Source organism: Parambassis ranga, chromosome 1 (genome assembly GCF_900634625.1).
Source record: "Parambassis ranga chromosome 1, fParRan2.1, whole genome shotgun sequence".
Taxonomy (NCBI): Eukaryota; Metazoa; Chordata; class Actinopteri; family Ambassidae; genus Parambassis; species Parambassis ranga.
This window is the reverse complement of record NC_041022.1, coordinates 8845022-8872983: the sequence shown is the minus strand read 5'-3', so window position 1 is coordinate 8872983 and position 27962 is coordinate 8845022. Positions and strand designations below refer to the sequence as shown.

At 41.9% G+C, this 27962-nt stretch overlaps 1 protein-coding gene across 2 annotated transcripts; it reads left to right on the top strand.

Moving 5' to 3' along the window:
• mxi1 (max interactor 1, dimerization protein) lies at positions 1-25570 on the top strand. 2 transcript variants are annotated; one of them, XM_028401382.1, is made up of 6 exons: positions 1-340; positions 2483-2585; positions 6457-6486; positions 20473-20587; positions 21333-21534; positions 21806-25570. In XM_028401382.1, the coding sequence occupies exons 1-6, from the start codon at positions 112-114 to the stop codon at positions 21967-21969; spliced, it is 843 nt and encodes a 280-aa protein (XP_028257183.1). In that variant the 5' UTR covers positions 1-111; the 3' UTR covers positions 21970-25570. The 2 variants fall into 2 exon arrangements, with proteins under 2 accessions (XP_028257183.1, XP_028257191.1); XM_028401390.1 differs by lacking the exon at positions 1-340 and adding an exon at positions 1802-2279.
• The last annotated feature ends 2392 nt before the right edge of the window (positions 25571-27962 follow it).

Genomic DNA, 27962 nt, shown 5'->3' with positions numbered 1-27962 from the left:
AAAAGAAACGAGGAACCATCTGACAAGAGCAGCGATCACTGGTAGCTGCCTGCCTCACTGTGTGTTTGCACGTCGCCAGAAACCAGTTAAAGTAAGAAGAGGGGGGGAAAAATGGCCAAAAGTGAAAGACAAAGAAGAAGTTTGAAGCCTGAGGAGTTCTTCTTTGATTCCGGGGAATCTCTCTTGGATCAGCAAGATTTCGAGATGTCTAGTTGTCCTTTCAATGACGTCTTCAACTCCAAAGACTCCCACATGGAGCAGATCAACACTTTTCTGAAAAACGTACAAGTTTTGCTGGAGGCTGCTAGGTTTCTTGACAGCGCGGAGAGAAAGGACGGAAGTGAGTTTTATTTGTGCTGCGTTTTTTTACTTGCATCTGATTTTCAGGAAAAAAAAACACAAGACTTCATTGTCAACAGTCTCAGACAACAAAGGGCTGAGTTCATTCAACTAAGCACCACTGCCTGCAATAAGCATAGCCTTTGACAGGGCACCAGACTTAAACGAGTGATTTACTCAATGCAATAATAGGAGAGGGTGCAAAATATGAGCTTTCAGTATTTTTCCGGACTATTTTTATCTGCATTATCTGCGCGTTGGGCACTGATGTCGCTTTTTCGCCTCCACAACTCTAGGAACCTGCAGTCTGCTGTGTTTTTTTATTATTCCTGCAGCATAGATGAAGAAACATGACATAATGATTATGTGTGTGTGGGTGTGAATGTTGGCTATCATGCCGATATAATAAATCTGACCACATTGCAGCGCCCTCCAACTCAGTTTAGGATGATGTCATTCTGCCCCTGCAGACTCGATGGATGGAAAAACCCCGAAAACTTTATAGATAAAACGCAAAGAAGCGCACAGAGCAATGTCCAATCTGGCTTTTATAGAGCCTCGCAAGCCTCCCTGTTTAATTTGCTACTTTATAAGCCCATTATGTATTGTGCCACACTAGATAAGGTTGATTGCAGATGGCATGATCTCGCACATTGTAGTGGACTCCGGCCTAGGCCTGCATATATTTTAATGCCATGACAAGTAGGTCGTGCAAAATTCCACATGTGTATATATAAGACTCTTTAGAGTAATGATTAATGCACAATACCAACACATCATTTTTATAGGCTACAGACTGTGAGCAGGCTGTTTTCCTGTCCTTTGCGTACACGTCTGTCCGTGCCGGGCTGTTTTTTGTGCAGCTCACACGTGCTAAATGCGCGTCGCTGGAGTCCTTTTTAAAATAAATCGGATATTTTAATCTAAAGTAGGAATTCTCTGTAAGTCGCAGCTCTCCTCCAGATTGTTTGCTTCCTGCAATTTGTGGGCGTGACGCATCGCTCTCCACATGGCGCAAACTTCCTATACGGTTGGTCAGATGCGAGCTCAACCCTCCAAGCCCCTCAAAGCCATCAACCAATCAGATCCTACCCTGCTTGTGACGCCACGTGTTGCTGGGCCTGGCTTCAGCCGGCAAGTACACACCCACGGTCCTAGTGTAGGACGGGACTTGTAGTGTCTTATTTTGTAGTGACAAGTGACTGGAAAGAGCTTAATGTCGTTAAGTCATTTGTGTACCTGCTACAATTATATTTGTATTATTTAAAAGTCACGGGTGGCACTGTACTTGCTAAGCGCAGTAAATGTTGGCCAAATTGTGATGTTTTAATTTGTGTTTGGATGCATTTTGCCATTGCACCATAAGACTCATATTCCCAGAATGCATTGCGCGTAGACCGGCCTCTCGCCGTCATGTCCCCGCCTCTCAGCTGGGCAGCTAGGTAAACAAACAGGAGAGGAGAGGAAACGAGCAGCAGCAGGGACTTTGCTGGCTCCGAGCTCCCTCGGGAAAATTTTATATTCTTTATATCTGTTTTTGTAAAAATTTGATACCGTGTTTCCTAGATACTTTAATACTTTGATACACTGGTTTCGACATTTTCTAACAACGAAGCTTGTCAAGTATTGGCTGTAGCTTGCTAGCTTGCAAACACTGGATTTTTTTCCCTCTTGCCTTTCGACAAAGGCTTCTGATGAGCCAGCAGAGACACTAAAAGTGTATTTTTTAAAGTCATCCAGTGTAGAAATTACCGATGTACTGTCTTCCTTGTATTTAAAAGCGAGTGGTCGCTGCTGTTTGCAAAGCTAACGTTAAACGTCAAAGACAGGTTTGCTAACGTTAACGGCAGCCAGCCTCGGGATAAAAATGACGGCTGTTCAGCTAATAAATATCCAGCGGTTATTGGAAGCAGCGGAATATCTAGAAAGAAGAGAAAGAGGTAATTGTATGTTCAAATGTTTTAAGTTAACAACGCCAAAAGATTTTAATGAAATGCGCAAAAAAGGGAAGTGCTGCCAGAAAACGTTGTACACCATCTATAAAGTGATTAATTACTGGTATCACAGGTATACGGTGTTGAGGAAAAAAGTGTCCAAAGTTATCCACGCTTGACATTTAACCAGTAATTTTTTCTTCCAACAGAGTGTGAACACGGATATGCCTCAACATTTCCTTCAAATCAGAACACAAACTACCAGAGGCAAAGAAAATTCCGAAATAAGAAGTTCAGCAGTAACCACAATAGGTAAGATATCGCAGTTTTATGGTGTAATTATGGTGTTTTAATAATAATACGATTCAAACGTGAATTTCGTTGATAATGAGTCGCAAACTCGCCTTACATGCACGCTGTCATCGAGCGCAGGCAGCATTACTGATCACAATACTGACCTCCTTCGTCAAGAGAAGTTTGCATGATTTATATAAAAAAAACCTCTGAAACTCGACGTTTTAGAGGTCAATGCAAAAAAATGTGAGCGTCCACCGCGCTGTTTAGCTTTAGAGGGCAGCAGCAACGGCTCTGCTAGCTTTTCATCAGCTGATTGTTAAACGGACTGCAGTGGCCGAGGTTAGGGATCGTGGAGAACGTGACGACTCGACAACGAACAATCACGTGTGGAGTTGTGCCATCGTTTTTTAGTTTATGATTACAAACATTTTAAAGAATTGGCTGTGGCTTCAGTGACGTCTTTAGATTTTGATGAGACGTGCCAGATTTTCATCCATGTTAAATGTAATTTACACGGTGAGAGAGAGAGAGAGAGAGGGATGTTTAGTCCGTCACCCTAAAGAGGAATTGCTGCTATTTATGGCTGGTGTTGTTTGCAGACATCCAACAGTAAATAATGTGCAGACTCTGTTAGGACTAAATGTTGTTAGTGTAATCAGTAATCAGTATTTATATTCTCTAAAGATACACAAAGGTACACTTGTGTAACACATGTTTAGTAATCTGTTCACTAGTTCAGCTTTGATGTAAGACTGTCTGATAATCACATCATTATCTGCCACAAAGTGTAGAGAGAGTCCTTGTCGAGCATGTTGCTTTCACTGATGACAGGAACTTGTATTTAGTAGCAGAAGCAGAGAGAAATCATCCAAGTTAATACTCACAGGCATTGTGTTTTCCCTTGGTGCTAGGCTGCTTACATTAATCTGTCCATTGACAGTCATACATCAATTGAAAGCCCTCCTCTTTTGGTCTCTGAGTCTTTCAATATTAATGCATGTATGAGGGCCACAAACAGGAACTGTACATTACTCATTTTGAACACACAACGCTGTTCTGCATGGCAACAGTCACGATCAGATATACCGTAAGTCTCAGGGTCTAAACAGAATGTTGCATGAGATTTGGTCCCAAAAGGAGAAAACGTATGAGAGTCCAACTAATCATGTTTTGGAACAATTTGAAGCTTCAGGAAAATGAAATCCCAGGAAAGCAATAAGCTTTTACAAAGCACGTTAGCCCTTAAATCAGCTTTTAATACGGGGGAATTTCAAGAGTCAGCAATGGAATTATTTTCATATGCAGGGGAGAAAATGGCAGCAAAAGGCACAAAGAAAAAAATTGTTTCTCAAAATGTCTAATGTTGAATGTTGGACTTGCTCTCTGCAGAGACATGCTCGCGACTTACCCAGTGAATCAACACGTTTTTTTTTTTTGGGATCACACCATTTCACAGGCTGGTATAGTAATGTGGTTTATGTTACTCCCCCTGGAAGATCACAGTCTGAAAGCCAACAGTATAATTTGGATATTGCCACTGTTGTCACACCACATGCCTGCAGCATTAGTCAATTACTTTTATTTGACATTCATATATATATATATATATATATGGTCTACAACCCAGATGAGAAATCCAGCTAGTGAGTCAGTTGAGTAGTTTTTATTCTAATGCTGAATTGCAGAAATAAGTGCTTCCATTTAGAAGTTTGTGCATGACATCTACAACACTGTCTTCCTCTGTGTGTGCATATGTAATGATAAAAGGCGATTTCATAATGGTGTCTTGATGAAAGTAGATGTCAGGCGCCTCTGTTTTTGTCCATTCCTCTGTGGACACCTATGAGCATATCCCAAAATTGAATTATAATATTTACTGTTCCCCTAAACGCACTTTATTTTTCTGCTTTCTGGCACTAGCATGCTCCAGTAATAACTTCCTTCTCAGTAGCGTGTTAAGGCTTAAAGTGATAAGCTTATCTGACTCTGTTCTCTCTTGCCTACTGTTTATAGCAGGGTTGCTTTATCTCATCGACTCACTCTGCATGCACATATACATGCACACACACATATAAGCATGCATTCCTATAGAAGCAATCTTGCTGCTGTGTGGGGCCTTCACCTATTTTATTTACAATCAGTATGGCATTGTTGTCAACCTCCAGACGAGCAGCATATATCTGATTCGGAAGGGGTTTGTAAAGATAAAAGACCACAAAGAAATAATGTGATTTGGAGTGATTTCTCTGAATGTGAACTAACATATAGTTTTATGTTTCATCAAGAGAGCTCGTACTAGGGTTTACCTGCGGCTTGACATCATTGGCAGTTAGTTCGTGATGAACATTTTGCACAACGCTTGGTACACTGACATGCAATCAATTGTTCTTGCATCCGTTCTACATCAGGCTTCCAAGAAATCATCTTTAAATGCAGCAAAGAAAAAAAAATCACATTAGGTAAAACACAGAGTTAGGACAGAATTAAAAACAGGCATGTGGGTTACCAAGCAACACAGATGCAGTGCAACCCCTGTGACAGCTAATGACGCAAATTATGCACTCTAAAGTATTCATCTTCTGTTACAAAACTATTGCTCTGTCTCACAAACAGCTATAGAAATCAGCAGTCCTGAAAAGAAAAAGAATTACAGGTGTACACAAGCCTGCACAATACACATATTCATATATTTATCTTCACAGTAAAACACTGGTTCTAGAGCTGTGTGCTCATTTCTGATTTAATGTAGTAGATGAAAAGAGATGACGCTGGCTTGGATTTATCATTTATTTCAGTGTATGTTGCTGGTTAGCATAGTGCAGAAAGCAGTCATGCATGACTACTCCAAGTCTGTAGAATATGTAAGTTGAAACCTGTCAAGAGCACACGTGTGAGCACTTAGGCCCTCACAGGTTTTCAAGAAATGGCCTGCACCAGCTTAGTTGTGAGCCCTGTGTTTTGCTGTTACAGCTGCTATAGACCTTGTCACGTTACGTCAAAAATGCTGCCACAGTTGACTTAACATCCAGTCTTGCATATCCAACTACATAACAACTACATGAACAGTAATGCTTTCTAATGTAGATTTATGGTGTTCCTTATTGGTGTGAATAATTAAACTTGAAAAAATGAGGCCAATTTCTGCAGACAGAGCCACAATCTTGACCAGTCAGCATTTCCTCTGTTCTATTCTTATCTCTTGGTTTCTGCATCCACATTAACAAGATGGCTGTTTTGTCAACTGATACCAGGTTTCTTTTTTAAAGAAAAGAAAATGATGACAAAAGCACATTTCAGCAATGATAACATACCTTATAGAGAAGCACTTGACCAGGTTGCCTGCTCACCCCCCCCCCCCTTTAAGTCCTGTGTCCCCTGACAGGGCACAGTGGTGTTTGTGTGGATAGGAACTCGGCCATTAAAGAATCAGGAGGAGGGCTTGTCTCCCTTCAGTGTGTTGCCATACAAAGACACTCTTAGGGACCAGCTGATTCACTTTACATTATTAACAGAGCACTGAACCCTGGCTGCCTGTGTGTGTATGTGTGTGTGCATGCTCGGAACCGTCCAGCAGTGTGCACACGCACTTGCCCGACACACACACACTTAGTTATGGCATGCTTTGCTAAGGAAAATGCTGTATATTGCCCAGATGTCCTGTGATATTTGTTGATGTAAAGGCAGTGGGATACACATAACATTAATATTTAATTAATCCATAAATAAAATTGTACATGCCAATTTACGATGCAGCTTTAGCCCATGTTTGTCAACTTCAGTTTCTCCTGTAGAGTGCAGTACTTCTTGCTGTTCTTGCATTGTGCTTGCAAATGTCTGCATTTGCATTTGTTCTTTATTTTACAGCTTCTGTTTTCTGTTCTTACAGGTCAACACATAATGAGCTGGAAAAGAATAGGTGAGTTGTCAATAAATGTTTTAAACCTTCCACAGAGCACACACATGCATGTCCTAACCTGACATTTGACAACAAGTCAGTCATGCTCTACTTTTATTTTGCCCAACCAGGTTTTTAACTAAGAACTTTCCCTTCAAAAGGTCTAACCCTTTAATCAAAAATTTAAGGGGTGGCCTAGAGGGTTTCAGGACATTTTGTCCTTTATTTTCACTCCTTTGCTTTCGCACACAGACCTGACACTTTTATGTGCTTGTTTTTTGCATCTATGTGGTTATTTGGTCCATGTGATTTCCTCTTTCGTCCTCGAGTGTCATGTCAAAACGTGGGCGGTCGGCACAACAAATGTGCTGGACAATCATTCTTGCACTGAATTTATGCACGTCCTTGTGCACGTTGTAGTCTGTATAAAAGTCAGCAGCTGTCAATATTTGCCCTAAATGTTTGACCTAAATCTGCAAGCAGCTGGCAGTGTTGAAGCTAAAGTTAAAAAATCAGTGCTTACAATTTATTGGTTACAAAGTCAGCCCTATAGTTAAAAAAATGTCCTTTCAGTGGCTTTCTGTACTGAACATGGTTTTGAGTTATATCTGCATTCAAGATGATATCCACATTAAAGAAGTGGTACCTTTGGTGAGACATTAGTTTGTGATGGTTTACCACACCATCTTCTGAAAAGAGCAGGAAGAGCTGGTTTCTTAGAAGCCCTTATCAGATTGAGTTCACCACCCACATTGCTGTGCGTCGTGGTGTTTATGCTCTGGGACTTCTGCAAGCTTCAACAGTCAATCCACAGGGCTTCCTTTGACACCATAAATAAGACCGGCTAGACTTTCAGGATTTATGGTAAATAGACTCTCCTTCCATTTCATTATCTCTGAGCGTGTGGGTACAATGAGAGGATGTGGGAGGCTGGATCCATTCAGTGTAATTACATATCACCTCAGCCTGTTTTTCTCACCATACTCCCTGGCAGCCTTCTGAAAGGATGGGAACATTGGAAGGAGAGCCGTCCAGTGTGTTAAATATAGACAAGAGTTGATGTGTCATTTTGGTGCTCATATGCGAAGCCAACCAAGGCCAGCCGGTCGGCTGACTGGCCTCGGCAGATTGCAGCACTCATGTGGGGTTGCATTTTTTTCAGTTTCCCACCCACACAAATACATTTCAAAAAATGGTGCCAGCTCATTTGTTTGTTCCTACAACACAGTGTGAAGGCTGTTGTCGTCACTCCTTTCACATTCTTGGTACTGATCTTTGTAGTATGGCCTGTTCCTCTGGCCATGTATGGCCTGTAGCCATCTCAGATTGTTCTAGTGTAAAGCCTGTAGATGGCAGAACAGAAAGGATCAGCATTAACTCTGTCCTCATTGGTGGCATACCACTGAGTTCAGGCTGCCAATGGAATAATGTAAACCTCCATACGTTAATACAGTTGATAAAGCCAAACATAGAAAAAATATGACAGTGATATACCCACTCATTTGACAGCCTTTTCATTCCTATCATGTTCCTAACATCCAGTGGAACTTGCATCATCTCCCTCTCCTTTTTTCCTGGCTCAGAAAGAGCAGAGCAGGCTGAGAACAGACCGTCCTGTACCACACCACTGTACCAAATCCAGATACCCTTTTTTATCTTCACTCGCCTTTGTTTGCAGCTCAGTTGAGCCTGATGTTGTTGGTGTTCAGTATTTGAAAAGTACAAGACTAATTTGAATTTTCATTTGCAAAGAAAGTGGGTAAAAATTGAAATGGTAATCCATCTTTTTTAGAGTCACATTTAGAGTCAAAATCATTTATAATCCCCCTTTTTTGCCAGCATCTAATCCAATTCCCTTTAAGCACGTGCCCATTGTAAGTTACACTGTATATATCAGGCATAGTTGTTCACCCAAGTGTGTCAGGCTTATACCATGATTCTACAGCAGCAGCGCGGCTTTCGTTTCATCTCAGCAGACTTTCAAGCCTTGCAAATTAAAGGCTGCTCCTGTATGGTCCGGCCTGACTTGTGATATTGTCCAACGCTTATCGCCCCTGTGTATCTACAGTCGGCGAGACGATATGCCTCGCATGGCTACCGCAGGTCTTGATAACCTCTGTGACATGCAGACTCGTTGTGACAGCAGAGACTTCAGGATGTTGATAAAAGGCACAGAATGAAAACCCACATTCCAGATCCTCGCCCTCTACGGCGGGACCAGATAAGGGGGTGGCTCTGCTGCTTTGATCATGTACCTCTTAACAGTCTTATTTCACTTCCACATGTCACTACTAAATTACGCTGCCTTAGCAGGATTTAACAGTAAAAGACTTGTTTGCCCGCTTGATCCCGGAGCCGTCTGCGTATAGTGATTTTTTTTTTATAAACATGTTGATAGTAAATTCCTTAGTTCAGGTGAGTTGTCTAAATAGCTAAGGGTTTTTCATGGCTCAGTGTTTGATCTGCAGGTGTTTAACCAGTTGTTTCTCCTTCAGGACGATGTAATCATTTTAAAATTCTTAATCAAGGCCGGGTTTATAATACCAGTGTAGAGGTAACAGTGTTGGTTTTTCTGCTCTTCTCTGCTCTTTGTGAGTAGAGCTGGTTAAACACGTTTCACTGTGTGTTTGTGGAATATTAAAAAGGCCCACTGCACATCATCCTTGGGTGGCATGTAAGGAGCATTGGTGAGGTTAGAATTTGTTGTGGCTCATTGGTTTCACTTCATTTGTGATGAACTTTGGATTGGTGTGGGTGTTTTTTGTATGCGAGTTTGTTTCTTTTGCATGCTGCGAGGCATATAAAATGCTTTTTTCTTATTTGAAATTTAGTTTTTATGTCTCAGTTAACGTGTTCGAAACCACTAGAAGACTGTTACATTTTTTATGGCACATGGCTTTGTTGCATTTGAAGGGCTTCATGTGTTTCCATTCTTACTAACCAGTGGGCTATAAACTCAGTACTGTTGTCCCAGCCCTGGGGTTGGATGAGCAGTCAAACATGAATAAGCCTGGGTTACATTTTCCGGCTGTACTGATGCTCCTTAAAGAAAGCAAAACTGCTTCACCAGTCTTCCTGTTGTCTGCCCAGTGAGTGCAGCCTATTCTTCGGCTCTGCTGCAGGGCCTAAAACTGGAACCATTTGTTCTGACCAACGTGACAACTTGTAAGCTTTTCTTGGCTCAGAAAAGCAGCTTAAGGGACTTGATCTTTGGTCTAGTGAGCCCTGCTAGAGCACACACACGTGCTGGGACATGTCACCTCCCCTCGCTCTGAGACCAACCGGTCCTAGTTCCTAATAGCCTAGCTTGGCTTTGGCTTAGCTAACGACTGTGTCAGAGGGGAGGGAAGTAATTGACAGGCTGATGGGATGAGCAGAGGGATTGGTCAAACACACCTGACTAAGGGAAGCCTTGAGCTGCACGCAAAGCTGAGTGTGTACCGTTAGTATTTCCATCCTTTAATTAACACAGTGGGACATGATCCTTTATTTGGAGTGGTATATTGGGTTGAGTAAGAGGTTGACTGAACTACTTGTCACAGATTTATATTTCAGTCCCACCTTCCTGCATGGTTGCCAGATTTCTTTAAGTAAAACATTTGTTGATCATCATTATCAGCAGGCTAGTTACATATGTTTTTCTCATCTGCAACATTAATAAAATGAAAACGTCAACAAGTGATAGATAAAGAGCCTAATAAGGCGATGTAAAAACTTCAGAGGTCACCAGTGTTTGAGTTTTAATCCATCCCTACACAGATCTTCAGTACACAGGTTAATAAGGCTCCACACAGAGGACTGGATTACTTGGTGCCTTCTTGTTGTGCCCGTATCCTGCAAAAGCGCACATGTACAGCATTCTGAGGAAGGACATTGTAACCAAATAGAGCAAAACTGGACAGGCTTAGGAGCTGAGTCAGCAGGTGGCAAGCTGTCAAACCAGCCACTTTCTCTGAGTCAACGTTTGTTTTTTTTTATCATTTTCAGTGATATCACTTTCATTGTAGGTATTCAGATTAATCAATGTGGAGCAGGGACTGTGTGTTCAGGCTGTACCACATTATTCTGTTCAGTTCCTAACGACGTTGTGTTGAGTTTAATGATAAGCCCTCTTTGGTCCAAATAGATGAGGCTGTGGTTACAAACTGTTCCAGGAACAAATACTCCATTTTCCTTCCCCTTTCCTGGAGCAGCTCATTACATTGTCGGACGAGCTAACTTATAAAGAGAAAGAAATAGAATGAGGGGGAACTAAGAAGCCCATTGAAGATGCAAGCCAGACTCAATTAGGCTAAATCTGACGATGGCTTCTATTTTTAGCTGCACAGCTGGGGAAAAAGGGGGAAACACCACTTTCTTCTGACCAATCATAGAGGTTATCTTTTCACCAATCAGAGAGCAGTGTGGTGAAAAAACAGTGAGAGCAGTCTCCACCCCTTCCTCCCACAACAGCTTCCTCACATACTCAGCATCAAAGCTTACACTGAATGTCATGATTTGCAATTTCTATGATGGGGAGTAAACCCCCTGGACCCACCTGCTGCTAACTGGGTTAAGTGACTCTGTTAAAAATGTTGGTAAGTGTAACCCTCTGTACACCAAGCTGTTCCTGGACATTTCACAGCGCTTCTGTAAAAACAGCATAACTAAGAACACACATGCTGTAGATATTTGTAGGTTTACAGCTTCTACAAACCAGTTTCTCTTTGCAAGTCTGCAAAACCGCTCCTGTTTCAGTCAGACACATTGCCACGCCACACTTTTTTATTTGCAATTTTTGAGCCGTGGTGCATTTATTTATATGGATCAGGTATATTTCATTTTCCTCTCGTATTTTTCCTCTGTGAATACAAAGCAGTTCAGTTGAATATTCACAATGAGTTCCGAGTTACATTAAATGCCTAGATTTAAATTATTACAGAATCTTTTGGCAGTATGGCACGAATAATTATGCACTTAAAATATCATAGTTGTAGTTGTAAGTGTATATTTGGACACCATATGTCACACATGCTGATGTTGCATTCAAACACCACATGAAAATCCAGTAAATCTCTCTATTTTTAGTTTCTGGCTTTACTGTCATTTTGACTTTTTTGGGTTCACCCATGGGTGAGTGTGTGTTGACAGTTGGTAAATATTATTGTAGGATATTTGGATTACACGTGTATTCCCCATCCTCAATTGGATATATTAAAATACATGGATGAGTGTAAGAGGGATGTGGTCTGACAGGACAACCCCCTAACATGCACACATAACACACATAGACCAGTCCTCACCCTGCCCCCAGAGTAAACATCTGGCTAGATCTCGCTGGCTTTACGCTGGGCAGATTTTTGGAGCCAGGCCATGTTTTTGTTTTAATCCAAAGCTTCTGCCCAGTTACAGAAGGCAAACTGGGTAGGTATTTTGGTTTTGGAATAACTTTGTGGGTTGGAACTTTAGAAGGAAATCAGTAGAACAGATACGCATAGGGTTCAGCTGATGTTAAAGGTTTTCTTGTGTCGCATGATCTGTTTATGAGCAGGATTTGGTTTATTTACTGTATACAAACGTATTTACAACATTGCATTTTCACTTGATACTGGCACAATTTAGTGCAGCGCGTCGTCCATCTCTCTTTCCTTCTGTTCTACTAACTTCATCCCGCTCCTTCCCTTTCAGCTCTTTGGCTCTGTTTCTGTAACTATCCCTTTTCACTCAGTCCATCGCTTTGTCTCTCGCCTTCTTTCTTTTTCTCTCCCTTCCAACCTTTGTCAGTGGAGCAGATTAAAAGGCAGTGTGCACGTGTGAACTAATCCGTGTGTTAGTGATGGGTTTCAGCCCCAGAGTCTCTTGGTCCAGCCACACAGAGACTGCACCCCCCTCTCTCTCTCTCTCTCTGTCAGTGTTTTTCTCACTCTCTACTCCAATGAACTCTGCACGTGTATGTGTGTATGTGTATGTGAGCACGTGTTTTTTTCTGTAATAGCTGCTTTAAGAGGGTAAATTGCTGCATTTTTCTCTCAAAGTCACTTGTTTTTTCTTCATGTTTGTCCCCACTTACGTATCCATCATCCATGCATTGTCATCATGTAAGCACAACTTGAGTGAGTTGAGTATAAAAACAGCATTGACCTGTCTCATAATCAACTGCATTTCATGTTATTTACAAGTTGTGGCCATGGGTATGGTGGGATAGCTTCCAGCGGGTTCACATTGATTTTTTTTCAACTACCATTTGCGTTTTATAGCACTACAGTTTCCTTTGTGGCTCAGCCCTGAATCCATATGCATTTTTACAGGGAGCCATTTGGAAAGATTCTCTCTCTCTCTTTTTGGGATTGAGGTCACAACTGCCTGAATGCTCAGAAGTCTCATTCCCACCCACCCACAAGCAGCAATGCATTTCAACCCATCTGCATTTCTTTTTTGTTCTCTACCATCCAACCAGAATATTGGTCCTCATCCAGCATAGTTCCCATGGAAATCCCAAGACTTGTTAATAATTGTTTCCTTAGACAAGAAGTAGTTCTATTCTTCTTGAGTTTTTTGTTAAGGTTTGACTTAGCCTCATAGGAACGTGTACATCCCTGTCAAAGAGAGTAACCTTACTGGCTCATTTCAATTAGTCCTCTCTCCCTAGTAGGACCATGTGGAGTCACAGCTCTTAATCTTTCAGCGTTCCGCTGATGTCACCCATGCATAAAATAACTGCATTCATGCCCAACTCAAAGCATGAGTGTCTTTTTGGTGCTTTCCTATACTTTGTTGCTGCAACTTTCAAATCAAGTAAACTGACTAGTCTTTTAGTTTTACTATCACTAAAACCCAATGGAGTTCTTAATAGGCAGTTTTTTTTTTCGCTCGTGCCCATGGCTAGTTTCTGGGCAGATTACACTGACAGAACACTGCCCTTCCTCCCCTACTCTCTACAGTATATCTCTCACCCTCTCCATTTCGCTCTGACTCCCTCTGCATCTATCCCATCTGTCCATGTTTCATAGAAGAGATGATGGAAGCATCAGTCTGTCAGGGGAAAAAAAGAACCTACAGTTGCTGTAGTGCTCTAATCTTGTGTGTGCATGTAGGATGAGCTGACCCAGTAGAGAAAATAAAATTGTCACCACACTGGTCTGCAACTTTTATATTTGTTAATTGTCGTTTGTTGTTATTTAGTAGAAATGATCATATAATCTTACAGTTCCATTGGTTTTAGCTGTTAGTCCAGTGCGTTGTCAGGCAGGTATTAAAGATATTACAACTTGGGCTACTCGTCACATGCCAGCCATGGGCTAATGGTCGAACCATCTGTCAAATCATAAATCATCAACACAAAGTTTTCCACCAGAAGGAGAACCTAAAATAATGATGTCGCTGCTGCCCATAATGAGATGTTTTCAAGATATCACTTCTTTCTGTATTTGTCATTTCCTAAGCATGCCATTTATAGCTCAAATAATAAAGCAGTAATTGGCTAAAGCACATACAGACAGCTCCGGTTTTGCAGCCAGGCTGGTGCCACTTTGATGACTGTTCCAGCAGTTAACCAAGGGGAGTAGTAGTTTCCACTATGAAGAAAAAAATCTATTTAGACAGGTGCCATTTTCTGTATGGGTAAACATGTGACCTTAGCTACAGCCTGACAGTGGTCATGTTAGTGAGAGAGAAAGAGGGAGGGAGAGTATGACCCCCACCTCAACAAAGAATGAGAGAAAGACACGGGGGGCATAAAAACAGAGAATCCTAGAAGAGGCATGTTTAGCAGAAAAAAACAACCCTGTCCTTTGTGTTGATACAGCTATCCAGTAAACAAAGGTGGTGAGCAAACACAGAGAGCTGTTGTGTTCCCTGTTGTGTGTGTGTGTGAAACATTATAAATGCTTGTGTGCATGGGCAGTGCATAGGCGCACAGTTGTTTATACTGCATTTTCCTTGGTCACAAGATAGATATATATGCCTTATATGTATATGATTCAGCTATGTATGTTTTGGGTTTATTCTGTGATTATAAAAACAAATTGTGTGTATGATCATTCCACCTTGACGTCTCCCATATGTTCACACAGCAAAGCATCATGGGTTTGGGTGGGGCAGATGTATAGACTGCCATTTGGTTTGAGCTCTACTCCCATGTATATTACATGCCACCATCTGCAGAGTGTGGATCAGTGTGCCACATGTTCCCATGCTGTTTCACTATGTATGATCTGGGAAAAGGAGGCTTTCATGTCATTTGCCTAGTGACAAGGCTGGACCATTTAAGCAATCAGCATGTCATGTTTGCTGTTTTTAACTGTGAGGTAATGGATTAAGAATGATTTGGAAAATAATGCTTCAAAGCATAGAAAGAACAAAAAACATCTTTGTCCACATTTTGTGTGATTTTAATTACAGCCTCCTCCTCCACGTTGCGGGATAATTTGACCTTGATTTGATGTAGGGCCGAATAGACGTGCCTTAGTCTGCTTTAAATGTGGCTTTGCATTACAAAATACTCTAATCACTCTGATAATCTTTTGACATCGCAGTGAATCATGATTTGCGGTCGCTTTAAATGAGCCTTGACACTGCAGATGGAGTAAGGCAGGGGGAGGAACAAAAAAATCCCTCATAAAGTCGACTTTTTTTTCTCCCTAACGGCACCAGTGTAATGATGCCTTAATTTCCTTTCTTATGTCAGTTTAAGAGATTTACCACTGAGACAGTTATTGGTGATGTGTATTTAGTGTAATAACTGGGTGAAGGGTCACATTTCCTCCTCCAGCACATATATTAGAAGTAGGTCAAGTGTGTGTGTGTGTAGTGTGTGTGTGTAATGTGTTTGAAGTAGTGGGGAGGGATTTGCCAAAGAGACGTGTATTGACTGGTATCTGGGCTGGAAATCTGACCCTCCCCTTTAAAAGCATGTCCAGTAATTATGTCAGACATCTTGGATGGCCTGAGAAGTTGTCCATTATTTATGTATTCACAAGTTTGGAATCTAGGGCAGCTACATTTTTTGCTCTATAGCTCTTCCTCCAACTAACTGTGTTGGTTACAGAAGATACACAGAACCACAAAACCCTTTGTAAGTACTGTTTTAAAATGGATTTTATTAAAGAGTATAATATAGGAAGTCTTTTGAAGTGATTAGTACATTGCACAAAGCAGCATAGTTTTTTCAAAGCTTTATATCCCAGGAGTAGGGACTTCTTGGAGAAGAACTGCAGACAACAGAAAGTCCCACGTTTCATAAAAAGGGTTTTGGGTTTATTAAAAACAGATCCTGTGGTTCAAAAGACACCATTGCTCAGTTTATCACCTATAAAGGTCATGACAGTCTCTGTGTTGGTATTTCAACAAGAGTGGGGATACAAAAAGCTGCTTGTGTCTGTGTCTGTATGCCACTGGGCTTCACTGGTTCACAGTATTCGTGCATTGTTCTTAATGGAATATTTTCAGGGATACCATGTATCTCACATTGTTTCTGATTGCCCTTGGAATTGCATATTCTTACTGATTGTTGCATTTTACTGAGAGAAAAATGTTTTCAGGCAATGCTATCAGATGTATGAGATTATATGTTACAATACATGGGAAAGCATGTGTATGCTGTGTTGTGTTTGCCCTTTTTACTGTTCCAAAGGCACATGCACCGTGTGCGTGTGTGCGTACAGATGATACAAGAACAAGGCTGGTGCGTGCAGAGCTGCTGTGGTACATAGGATGTGCGTAGGTTCTGTAAGAGCCATGGTGGGCAGCTCTTCCATACCAACAGAGAGCTTCAAAGTGCTGCTGTAAAAAGGCCTTGGCTTCAATCACGTTGGAGGCAGCTTGATGCATTTCAACAACAAGTGAAACGGCTACAGGGAGAGGGAGAGTAGTGCAGAAATGACAGCAAATTTTAGAATAAATATGTGTCTGTTACTTGTCATGAACAACTGTTGTTTGATCAAATGGTTTCACTTGTACTCTAACTATATTTGAATTTATTGAATTAAACTGGAGCTAAATGGTTAAAAATCGTCAGATCTGGGGGGGACAGGGGGTATGCACGTGATTCATGGGGAGTCAGGATGGATACAGAGGAAAGGTGTGGTGCAATGACCCAGGGCTGGCTGGCTGCTCGCTCACATGTCAAAGCCAAAAGGCAGAGCTGCGTGGCTGCACACCCATCTGGGGCCCATCAGGGAACACAAGCCACAGGAGCACACACGCTACACTGGAAGTGTAGTGAGTTGGGTGTTAGCACCTCATTGTCTCAAGGGTGTGTTAGTGGTACATCTTTGGGGAGTGCATACATGGGTGTGCTAGATGTTGGTTTGATATACTATAAGTTTGTATACTATAAGCCCTGTGAGTGTTTACTCTGTGAATTTCAGGAAACACCCATGAACTTGTCGAACTTGTTTAGATGTGGTTTACTCTGAATAGCCAGTTACATCAGAAATTGATCTGTATTCTGACTCCTGCCCACAAAAGCTCACTGCTCCACGGACAAAGAGAGCGTGGGATTTCAAAAGCAGCTGTTTGCTAAGGTATCCACAAGGCACAAAAAAACATGTTGTTATATTTGCTAACATTCCCAGGAATCTCTCTGTCTCTCTTGAATACAAGGACAAACATGGCTGATTTTGCCTGTTGACTTATTGTCAGTGAGGGATTTGATATCCCTGCTGTGCGTGACAGTTTGGAGCAGAGGTCCTGGTAGCAACTGGCCACGTGTTATGTAATCCGCCACAGATGGAGAGTTCCTCATTCAGGCAACCTACAGCTCACCGTGCCATTCATTTATTGTATCCTGGAAGTGCAGAGAAATAGTCACCGCTGCAGTGAATGTACTTCTCTTACTTCTCTTTAACCCATAATATTACAATATTTTCCACATCCAGTCGTATACAGTTAAGTCAGTTATTAATCTAGTTCAGTGAGATTTGTGTGTGTTGAATTTGTTAATATTTCTGATTCAATTTAGCAAAAATATCATCATTTATCATTAATTATTTAGCTGTTTAAATGAATTTAGAAAGCGTACTTCCTGTTTTTTTTCATCTTATTTTATTGAGAAATCTTAAAACTACAATTTCCACACATATTGTTCTGTCCATAAAAACTTGCCTCTGCTATTGAAGCTTCACTCAGGACAGCAGTTTAACCCCTGAAAGCAACTCCACATCATTCTACCTACCTGCCTGTTATTCTGTGATGTCACGTCATTTATACTGAGTTTCCTTAAACAATCCTGTTTCACAGCAGCTGAGGACATGAAGTTGTGCAGCTTGCACAGTAAATCCATAGCTGTTTATGTAACTAGAACACCAGTCTTTTCTAAGAACTCCAGAAACAGAAGGCTCTGTTGCCGGTTGCATGGCTGCAGGAGGGCAGAGGCAAAAAGATCCCACCTGCAGCATGCAGGTATTTATGGTCACAGGTCGCCACTCATATTGTAAGCTGTGAATAGCGTAAGCTGCTTGGCTGCAGGTCTAGATGATAAGAAAGCCTTTTCAGGGATTAGAAACCTGTCTTGGAGAGCATCAGCAGTAGCCCGGAGCTTATGACCTTTCACCTGTAAGTGAGGCAGTCACACCTCATTCAGACTGACACAAAGGTAAAGGGGTCTGTCTCTGTAGGTCAGACTGTATTTGCCGACCCCGCCTTTGACACTGGTGACTTAGTATTGCTACCAGGAAATGCAATTGAATGCATAACACCAGCATTTAAAAGCCATTTAACTCCCAATTGGTCACATTAGGTATCTGTATCTGCTTCACATGTGCCTCTGCTGTCTGCTGTTAGAGATAGTGCTGGTGCTAGAGACTAACATGATAAACCTGTCTCCGCCTTTATCTTGACTTGCCTGCTGAAATTTAAACTTTCACCAAGCTGTGTGACCATGAATCAGCTCCTCTAGCCTGTCACGGTGACACTCTGTTCCTCAGATGCTTTTTTGGGTCTTCTTTGCCATCATGTCTATCAATGGGACTCCTCATCAACATCATCATCATCATTGCTGAGTGCAGAAGGGCGTTTTACAGTGGCTTGGCGAAAAAATGGCAGTAACACTGCTCAAGATGCTAAAAGCCATTATTGGATATTTCCCTCTCTGCTGTGTCTGTGCGGTCAGTGCACCCCGACTTTTCTCTGCATTTGTCATGTCAGTAGGTCAGGGCATAGGGAGTGTGGAAGGAGTGGTTGCAAGTGGGGGTTATCATGGGTTGTCTGTCGAGATGGTGGTTTTAATCTCCTTCTGTGCGTCTCCAGCATCTGGAGTGTGTTGCCTGACAGGCTAGACAGACAGGCAGACCTACACATGACCACTGCCTCCTCCTCTGCCCTCACAGCCTTGGTTATCAGGCAGTCCATGGCCATCTTTGGAGAAATCTTCATATTTGTGAAAAGCAGTAAACGTGTTGGACACGTATGTGGTTGTTCTTGTGTGGAATGTGCAAATACATTTGTCAGCTCTTCTGCTACAGCTGCACAATAAATATTTTATTGGCAAATCAGCAGTGTAGTAGCGTTCCATGTGCATGGCCCACTTTATTTTGAAAATGGTTATATATGAAACCTAACAAATTGCAGCAAAATACACTTAATACCTTGTTTCAGATATTATCAAGTCACAATCTTGATTATTGTGTTGAGCACAATGAACAGAATTTTAATCACTTTGAGGAATCTTTAGCCCTGCTGTCGCGTCTGAGTGTATCCCCGACATCTTCCAGGTGGAGCTGAGTGTGTATCCCCCCTCAAGGCTGCTCTAATCTGGCAGCTGATATCTGTGCACGTGCAGATGAGACACGCAGATAGACGTTTCACAGATACAGGAAAAAACTGAGGCTCCGCTAACTCCTGTGAATAGAACTGATTAATCAGACAGATGACATGGGCCAGGCTGATAGTCATCATGCAAACTCCCAGAATAATGTGTACGTGTGTGTGTGTGTGTGACTTTTAACAGTACAAACCGAGCCAGGGCACCTCCTCCTTCCCTCCCCAGACATTTAGCACTTGTCTTCTTCACATAGTTTAAGCACACACTCAAGCACACAGTACTGGTGTAATGGCTGTAATGGCTTGCTCTCATGTTCTTATCAGCACCATCCATGCATAGCCTAACCCCCCACCTCCGCCTACCTTTACCAGACAGATATACTCTAGCTAGCACTCGCATGCATTCACCAGTCTCAGAGTAGCATAGCAGAGAGCTGTCTAATGCAGTGCAGGGAATTCTTCTGTCGTTCCCTGGGGTTGTCTTCTTTGGGCTCCCCCCTGAGCCTGGGTCGCTCTGCTGAGCCTCTTCTGACTCCTGATGTCTCTCTACCCTTCCTGTCAGGCCAGCTGAAAGGCCAGCCCCTACTAATGGAGCACTGATTGTGTTATAGCTACAATTATCTCTCTTTACCTCTCAACTTGGGTCCATTAGCAGGATAGATAGTACCTAGGGCCTGTCTCCAGTCACAGAATAAGGTACTGTCAGGATGATGGAGCACACAAGTGGTGAAACTTTGTAATGTATGTAAGAGGGAGTAACTAAAGACGAGTGCAAGAAATACCTGAAGAATATATTGTATTACCTTGAGGGGTCACATTAGAAATGAATCATATGTGATGTAATGTCTTGACCTGTAAACCGGAGATTTAAAATACATGAGCAGCTAGATTGTCACAGTAAGAATACATTTGTATTGGTTTTTGAAATGAAGGTAAAGGGAGCTGAAAGGGAGCAACTGTTAGACAGTAGAGATTATCAGTACCCACAGAGAGCAGTTGTAAATTAGCTGCTGTTGTGAAGATTAGTCGTATAAATAGCTTAGCATCTGTATAGTGGAAAAATACCTACTGCAGCAGAGAAACTGTATTTAATTTAACAGTGTTTCAGCCTTTGATAGCAGGCTACTGCTATACATTTTACTGTTTAAAGCCAACACACTACAACCTCGCTACCAGGATGCATTTATTCCCATGCCATAATTCCACCGTATTGTAAAAGATCTTTCTGATATCTGTTTTTCTTTCTGTTTGTTTGTCCTTTCTCTGTAGACGAGCTCACCTGCGTCTATGTCTGGAGCGGTTGAAGTCCCTCATACCCCTGGGACCTGACTGCACCCGCCACACAACCCTGGGCCTGCTCAACAAAGCCAAAGCACACATAAAGGTACATAATACAAGCCAATAGGGTTAGGGCGATGACCCTTAGGGCGTTGTTTCATTTTTCACTCCTGATTAAATTTAGTTTTTGGTCGTAGCTGGGATTAGGCATTTAAAACGACTGGTTACGGTAACTCTCCACTAAAATACTTAAAACACTTTGTTATCCAGTTTGTTATCACATGACTGGCCTGAGACCGAGCAGTCACTATGTGCAGACCGGGCTGTAGTGTGCATTCAGCAGGGAGGGAGAAGTATAAAGCCGATATTGTTGTGCACTCCTACCCCCCTCCACCACTCTCCACGTCTGCTGTCAACTTGAGTCTCTCCATTGCGTATTGATGGCCTATTGTTTTGGCCCGTTGCTGGGAGTCACGCTCATCTGTCAACAAACGTGACATAAGGCTACAAGGTTAGAGCACAGCACAGCTGTATCAGGCCTCGCCATGGCCCTGGCTTACACTGTGAAGGGCTTGAGACAGAAAAAGTCAACACGGTGTAAACAAGGCAGGTGAGGAGAATCATTTAGGGCCTGGCAGGAGTAAGATCCGAGAGGACACAACAGGTTTAGTGACAGAATGCCTAAACACTGACTTTTATCATACTTCTAACTTTTGTTGTTTATTTTGTGTCACTGAAGACATATGTTTTTTGTCCACTGTCAGGGAGGCTTTATTAAGTCTTATTTGTTCTGTCCTGCCATGTTCAACTCTCATTCTGTGGTATTAAAATTTCCTCCTCTTCCTGACCAGAAACTTGAAGAGGCAGACAGGAAGAGTCAGTACCAGCTGGAGTCTCTGGAGCGTGAGCAGAGGCACCTCCAGCGTCAGCTGGAGCTGCTGAGGGGAGGCAGTAGTGCTGCTGCAGCCCAGAGCAGCCCAGGGGAGGGAGAGAGGATACGCATGGACAGTGTGGGCTCCACCCTCTGTTCTGACCGCTCCGACTCTGACCAAGGTGAGTGAGGGGGTAGTCGTTCAACAGGATTTTAGTTTGGCAGGTACAAGGCCATCAAACCCCAAGCTTGATACAGCTCTCAGGGTCAATTTTATGATGATGGGGGCGAAGCTTCTCTGTCCGTGTGTGTGTGTACATATAGTATACTGAGAGCTCTATGCTGTCACTCTAATACTGTGATATCTTAATAAATGCAAATAAAATGCAGAATCAGAGATTCTGTGAAAAGATCTTTAATTTCTCTTTTCCTCTCTTTCTGTCCCTCCTGCAGAAGAGATCGAGGTGGATGTTGAAAGCACGGAGTTCTCCCATGGAGATCTGGACAGTGTCAGCACGGCCAGCACCAGCGACCTGGATGACCACAGCAGTCTGCAGAGCATGGCCAGCGACGAGGGCTATTCCTCCTGCAGTGTCAAACTTGCCTTCTCCTCCTAGAGCCCCGCACCACCACAACCGCCACCACCTCCCCCGAAGCCAAACCGGCCCACCCTCCTTTCTGTTTATTCATACAGCCATGCCTACGAAGACACACCTTCGACAACAGCCTCACAACCCCACCCCCCAACAGCTATTGGCGTTCCATCTCTTTGGCTTCTTAGCAGAGCTTCCCCTCACCCACTCTCTACGCCTCAGCCTTTCCGTTTCCAGCCCACTTGACGCTGTTGATGGAGGTCCCCACCTCTGAACTTTGAGCCACCCTGACCAACACTGAAACCAGAGACCCAGGCGGCGGTAATGTCAGACTGCAAAATAGTTTTAATCTTATTTTAAAGGGAGATCAGAGACTTCACAAGACCTTGATTTTAAAAAATGAATAATTGAATAATCTTTCCTAAAACCATCAAATGTCTGTAAATGATACACAACCCCAAATTTGACTCAAAATGCACTTAAACTCACGTGATGTTTGGTTCTCTCTGTGTTGAGCTGTGTATCTTAGCGTTCAGTCTGGCCTGGATCAACAGGAGCACATCTACTCTGGACTTTAATGAACACTGTGGGTGATCCTTCCCATATCAACACACAAGCGCAGCCAGGAAAAAATCTCCCTGCAGCCCCATATTCGATCTTCATCTTTTGTTTTATTACCTCTGCTCAACACCACAGAAGCTCGGACACTTGAATTGGTGCTATTGTGGAACAAACCAATTAACCAACGGGGGGGGGGGAGCAAATCAGATTCACCACTACTAAGCTTTTAAAGCAAACACAGCGCATCTACTGTGATCGTTTCCAACCAAGCATGGAAGAAAACGGCCACAAAAATGGAGGAAAACATTCCTGTCGAATGTGGGTGCATTTTCAATAGAGTGGTAACGTTGAGTGTGTGTGTGTGAGTGTGTATGTGTGTTTTGTTTTGGTTTGGTTCCTTTCCCCTCAACAAGCAGCTACAACAAGCTATCCTGCACTTGCCTACTTTAGAGCTGTCTATAGAAACGGCACAAACACATACACACAAAAACAGCAGCAAGGAAAAAGTCCAAACAACAACAACAACAACAACAACAACAAACTTGGGAATAATGTCCACCTTTTCTCCAGCAGTAACAAGCAATAACTCTCTCAGTTGTTTTTGTCTGGTCAGTTTGAACTCCTTCCCGTTTTTTTTTTTTTTCTCCCAGAAGAAAGACTTGTGTGTGACCGTCCAAGATAAAAAGAGAACTACTTTTTTTGTACATACAAATAGCTTCATAAGTGAAACTTTAAAAAAGAGTTTTCAAAAAAAAGGTAGAGCTCATGGATAGATCTATTGCCTCTGTTGCTGTTTGACCTGTGTTTTATTGTGCATTTTAAAAAAATTTTATGGAAAGATTTTGATCCTCTAAAGTCGAAAGCTGAGAAGGAAATGCAAAAAATTTAAAAAGAAAAACAGAACAAAACAAACAAAAAAAATAACACACTGAACAGCTTCCCCATCCAGTCGTGGAAAAGTAGGACTTTTGTTGGAGAATGCAGATTTTGTTTGGCACTGTCTTTATTTATTGGAATTCTCTTGTTTATATTGCTTGTGAATGGTGCGTGGATGAGGGTGTGTTTAAAAAAAAAAAATACTAAAATAAAATAAAATTTTAAAAAAAAAGCTGCAAATGGCATTCCACTGGTGGTCAGGTGATCTGTGGAGGAAGAGTTTGAAGTGCGTCGATAAGTAAAAACGGGTTGTATGATGATGTCAATGTTCTCCATCCCGGCTCCACTGGCATTAAGAATTGCACTTCAAGCCTGTTATCATTTTTTTTTCATTCTTTTCCACTGTCATGTTGAGCTGTCCATCATTTTGTGTGTGAAAGGAAAAAAAAAACACCACCATTTTGAATATTTATTTTTTTTCTCAATCCCACAAATAACACAAGCAATGGGGAAAAAGAAGTTAACTTATTTTTGGTTCTATCTTATTTTACTCCTCTTTTTGATGCTTATTCCTCATTCCTTATTTTAAGAATTGTATATTTTATGGGTTATTGTTATAGTTTTTGGTTGTGTCGAGGGTGGGAGGGGATAAAAAATGTAGCCATTTTTTTTCTTTTCATTTTTCTGATGTTTTATTCAATGGACACTTGAAATGTAATTGGCCCCTAAGCTGCTCCTATAGTGCTGAGCCTTGCCTGTTTAGAGTCACTAGCCTTGTCCATTTGCTGACGCACATCTGGATGGACCGATGTTCTCCATCTTGTTTTTGGGGGTCTGTGCTGAGGGGAGTTAACTCTTCACAAGACTCTTAACTGAACGCCAAGACTTTACTGGCAAATATTAAGCCAGCAACTTCACAATGAAAGGGGTCTAAAACTCCACTTTCCTCTATTAGGAGGATTGTAGTCTCTATTAGACTTGTGTTTTAGTTGACAAAATGTGTCTTACAAAAGGCCTCTGATGGAGGAATTACAAATAAAACACAAAAGATCAAATCCTTTGTTTTTTCTGAAGGACATCATTAAAGGTGTAGATTTTTGACATGTGCGGAGCTCTGATGAGGTTGTTGGACTTGGCAATGAATCAGAAAGTCACCACTGCTGGTGCTCGATTTATTTGAAAAAACAAATGCCAAAACCACCTCATAACACCTCAGTGTCCTCTTTCTCTCTCTCTGAGGGACAGTTTACATTAACTCTGCCCCTGGTTTAACTTATTAACCCTCATCTTCTCTTTGTTTTCTTTCTTCATATGTTGGTTGTATGAACCTGCACTGCTGACGGGAGAAAGGCCCCATGTTTGATGAAAAATGAATTTTAGAGCCTTGTGTTGTTTCAACCTGCTCGCAGTACAAAATCTGGGACATGGCCGGAGTGCTCTGGCTGTCTCATGTGTGGTAAAGTACTCCGGGTCGGGTTAAAACATGAAGCCTGGCCTGTCCTCGCTCATGTGAGTGTGCAGTGTGTCTTCTCCATGTTCTTACTGAGGCTGAGCTTTACAGAGATGTCTGACCCTGCGACTAGTCTGCACAGATCATCTCTCTTTGGGCTGCAAATATCAGGCCTCTGGGGAATATTTGTCTTCTAAAGACATCAAGGTGCTGATGCACAAACTGCAGTTGTCATGTTCAGTGCAGGCTGGTCCTGGATCAGTTTAATGTGTGAGGTCTGATGCTGCAGATTCATTAGCATATCTTCATAAGCTGGTGGTTACAAAGCTATATTTTTACCTCTGTTGTTTAGACTGTGGTTCAGGCTCCGGGTTGGCAGCTCGGTCAGAAGTGGACTTTGCAGTGTCTTTTTGTAAACCACATGTCAGTGTCTCAGGAGGTCGATTTGAGCAAACGGGTCCATGCAGTTAAGTCAGCCCAAACCAAACGAAGGCAGTCCCATGTGCAGTATAGGGATTCCTCCTGTTGTTCTGAACCTGTGGCCATCCTTTGTCAAACACTCTGATGGATGATGATGATTGATGATGATGTTGATTCTAGCTGTGTAAGTTGAAGATGCAATACTTACAATAAAAACACCAAGATTTCAAACCTGAAGGACTGAAGCGGGCTGTTCGTACCATGAAATGTCTCAATCCTGAATGTACTGAGATAAATAAAGGCTGTCACTGCAAAACATACAGAATATTTTTCATACTAGTCATCTCTTATTCAAACCAGCAGCTTATTTGCATGATTTATGTGTTTTTGTCACACTGAAAGACTGCTTGTAGTTCCCAACCTCGGGATCTAGGTCCCTGCAGGGGGTTACACCGCTTTTATAGCAGCACAGTGAAGCAACAAGACCTGCTTACATTTGTCAGATTTTTTATTTTTCTACATACGCAGTTTTATTCTAAATGGATACCATAGGTCACTCTGCATTAACATCAGTAGGAGAATATATTATGGAGGCTGAAAGCGCTCAAATACATGTAAACAAACAAAACAAATAACCCACAAGCAAATACTCCGCAATGTAATTGTTTCCAGGTGATTTCCAGGTTTCCAAGCATTAAACAGGAAGTGTGTCCCAGCTATGTCTGTCACTTTCTGGGGTTTGGTTGCATTAAACTGGAGCATATTGGAAAAAAATAGACATACATGCTATTTGTTTTTTAATTTGTTGTTGACAAAAAGAAAAGTCATTGCTGCTTGTTTTCTGTCTGAATTGTTTTCAGTTTATCCCAGATAAAAACATATCAATATAATATTGGATTTGATGCATTTTCAGCTTTAAATTCAAATTGCTGTTCACAGAACATTTCTTTGTGAATTGGTTCAGAGAATCCATTAAAAACCTAAAGACATTTAGAAACGGCACGTTCTGAACTCTAAAATTGCTCAGAGCTGTAATTTAAAACTGGAAATCGAGTGCAGACATTGTTATACCAGAAGGAGACATTGACAGCCTCTGAGCCTCTTTAAGTTTCATATTTTTCACACTGAATTCTGAAGACATCCAGCAGTCTGTAAATCTGTTTAAATTTGTGTGTGTGTGTCTGTGTGTGTGTCTGTGTGTGTGTGTGTGTACACAGACATATCTACTACACAGTTTCTCCTGAGATCATACAGCTTGTGAGGGGGGAAAATGATTAAGAGACAAAACCAGCATGTTTGATTGCAGTGAGGAACGTGTTAGAGAAGCTCCCTGTGTGTGATGAAGAACTCTCTGTAACTACAGATAATCTGGGTTTACAACCCCACAGAATGCTGCCGTAGTCAAACTAGAATCAATAATGTGTCGAAATGAAAGCACTGTTTTAGTGGAAAATCCCATTAGTTTCAACATTTTGTATAAATGCTGACACTGATATTTTTGCTTTTTTAAGTGATCGTTTTCCACAGTAAATCTCAACAAAAAAGCTCCACAGCCTCTCATTTGTCATGCTTTTTATCACTATGTGAGCACAATTTAAACTACAAAGACTCATGTCCATGTCCTTTCTGTCTTCCCACAGCTGCTGAACTAATTTGGAACATTATCATAAAGCCATTTTGTTGTTTGTCAGAGGGAAGTCGGCCCTTCATCACAGTCTCACAGTCAAATTCACTGTGAAATGCTGCCGCCTAGAGGACATCCTGCTCTGGTCCCCTGTTCAGGTTGGCATCATTTCTCTTTAGCCATTTATCTACATGATGCTGCAGCACTAACCACTGGGTGGCAGTAGATGCCCGCAATGCTCAATTGCTCTAACTGTCGCTGATAAATACAATGTCTGTACTGAGATGTAGCTCCATGAACACGGCAGGCTGTCCTTAAAACATACACTCTTAACACAAATATTTAGTAGAGCTGCACAGTGCAGTTGTTTTTATTAATTTTTATTATCTTTTAGCATCTTCTTCACCATGTTAATACATCAAACATCAGAGATCCTGGCCCAGAATTCCTCTCCTTATGACTCAAGATGATGGCGTACATTGAATCCTCATGTGGGTCAGATGTTGTCACCTACATGTGTGACTTCTCACAGGGTGATCTCAGTCTGAATGTTACTGTGTCTTCTGCGGAGTCTTCTGCACAAACAGGATGGAGGTGAATGTTATGTGATTACATGCAGTGAAGCTGAGGCAGAAATAACAATGTCTTTTAAATTATTTCTTATTAGATCTGCCACTCACACCTGATTTGATCGGGCCGGCCCTCTGCACCCCTCTTCAGTATTTATATGTATTTGCCAAACTGTCCTTCTTCTCCATCTTCTTCTTTGTTCTTGCTTTTTGTTAAAATCTCTACATGTCTCGAATGTGGTGTTAAAAATATGAATATGAATTTGACTGCAGCTGCAGCACTGACTCAACTAACTAAAACATCATTTGCTCATGTTGTATTGCACCACTAGGCTGCACAAAAGCGCTGCAAATACTCGCCAATACTGAGAAAAACTGACGCCCACACCAAAACAGCTGCTGTCACAGAGAGCATTAAACAACAGCATCAGAGGGCTGTATGTTTCTCTTTTATTGACGGCATTTTCTTTGTCCTCCTAAAACCATCAATCAAGTCAATTAAACAAGACATCCAGCC

Bases quoted from the DNA above. Each gene is read 5' to 3' on its own strand.
- mxi1 (XM_028401382.1), top strand. From the start codon at position 112: ATGGCCAAAAGTGAAAGACAAAGAAGAAGTTTGAAGCCTGAGGAGTTC. The intron at 6,487-20,472 runs GTGAGTTGTCAA...CTTTCTCTGTAG, and splicing joins AATGAGCTGGAAAAGAATAG to ACGAGCTCACCTGCGTCTAT. The intron at 21,535-21,805 runs GTGAGTGAGGGG...TCCCTCCTGCAG, and splicing joins CCGCTCCGACTCTGACCAAG to AAGAGATCGAGGTGGATGTT.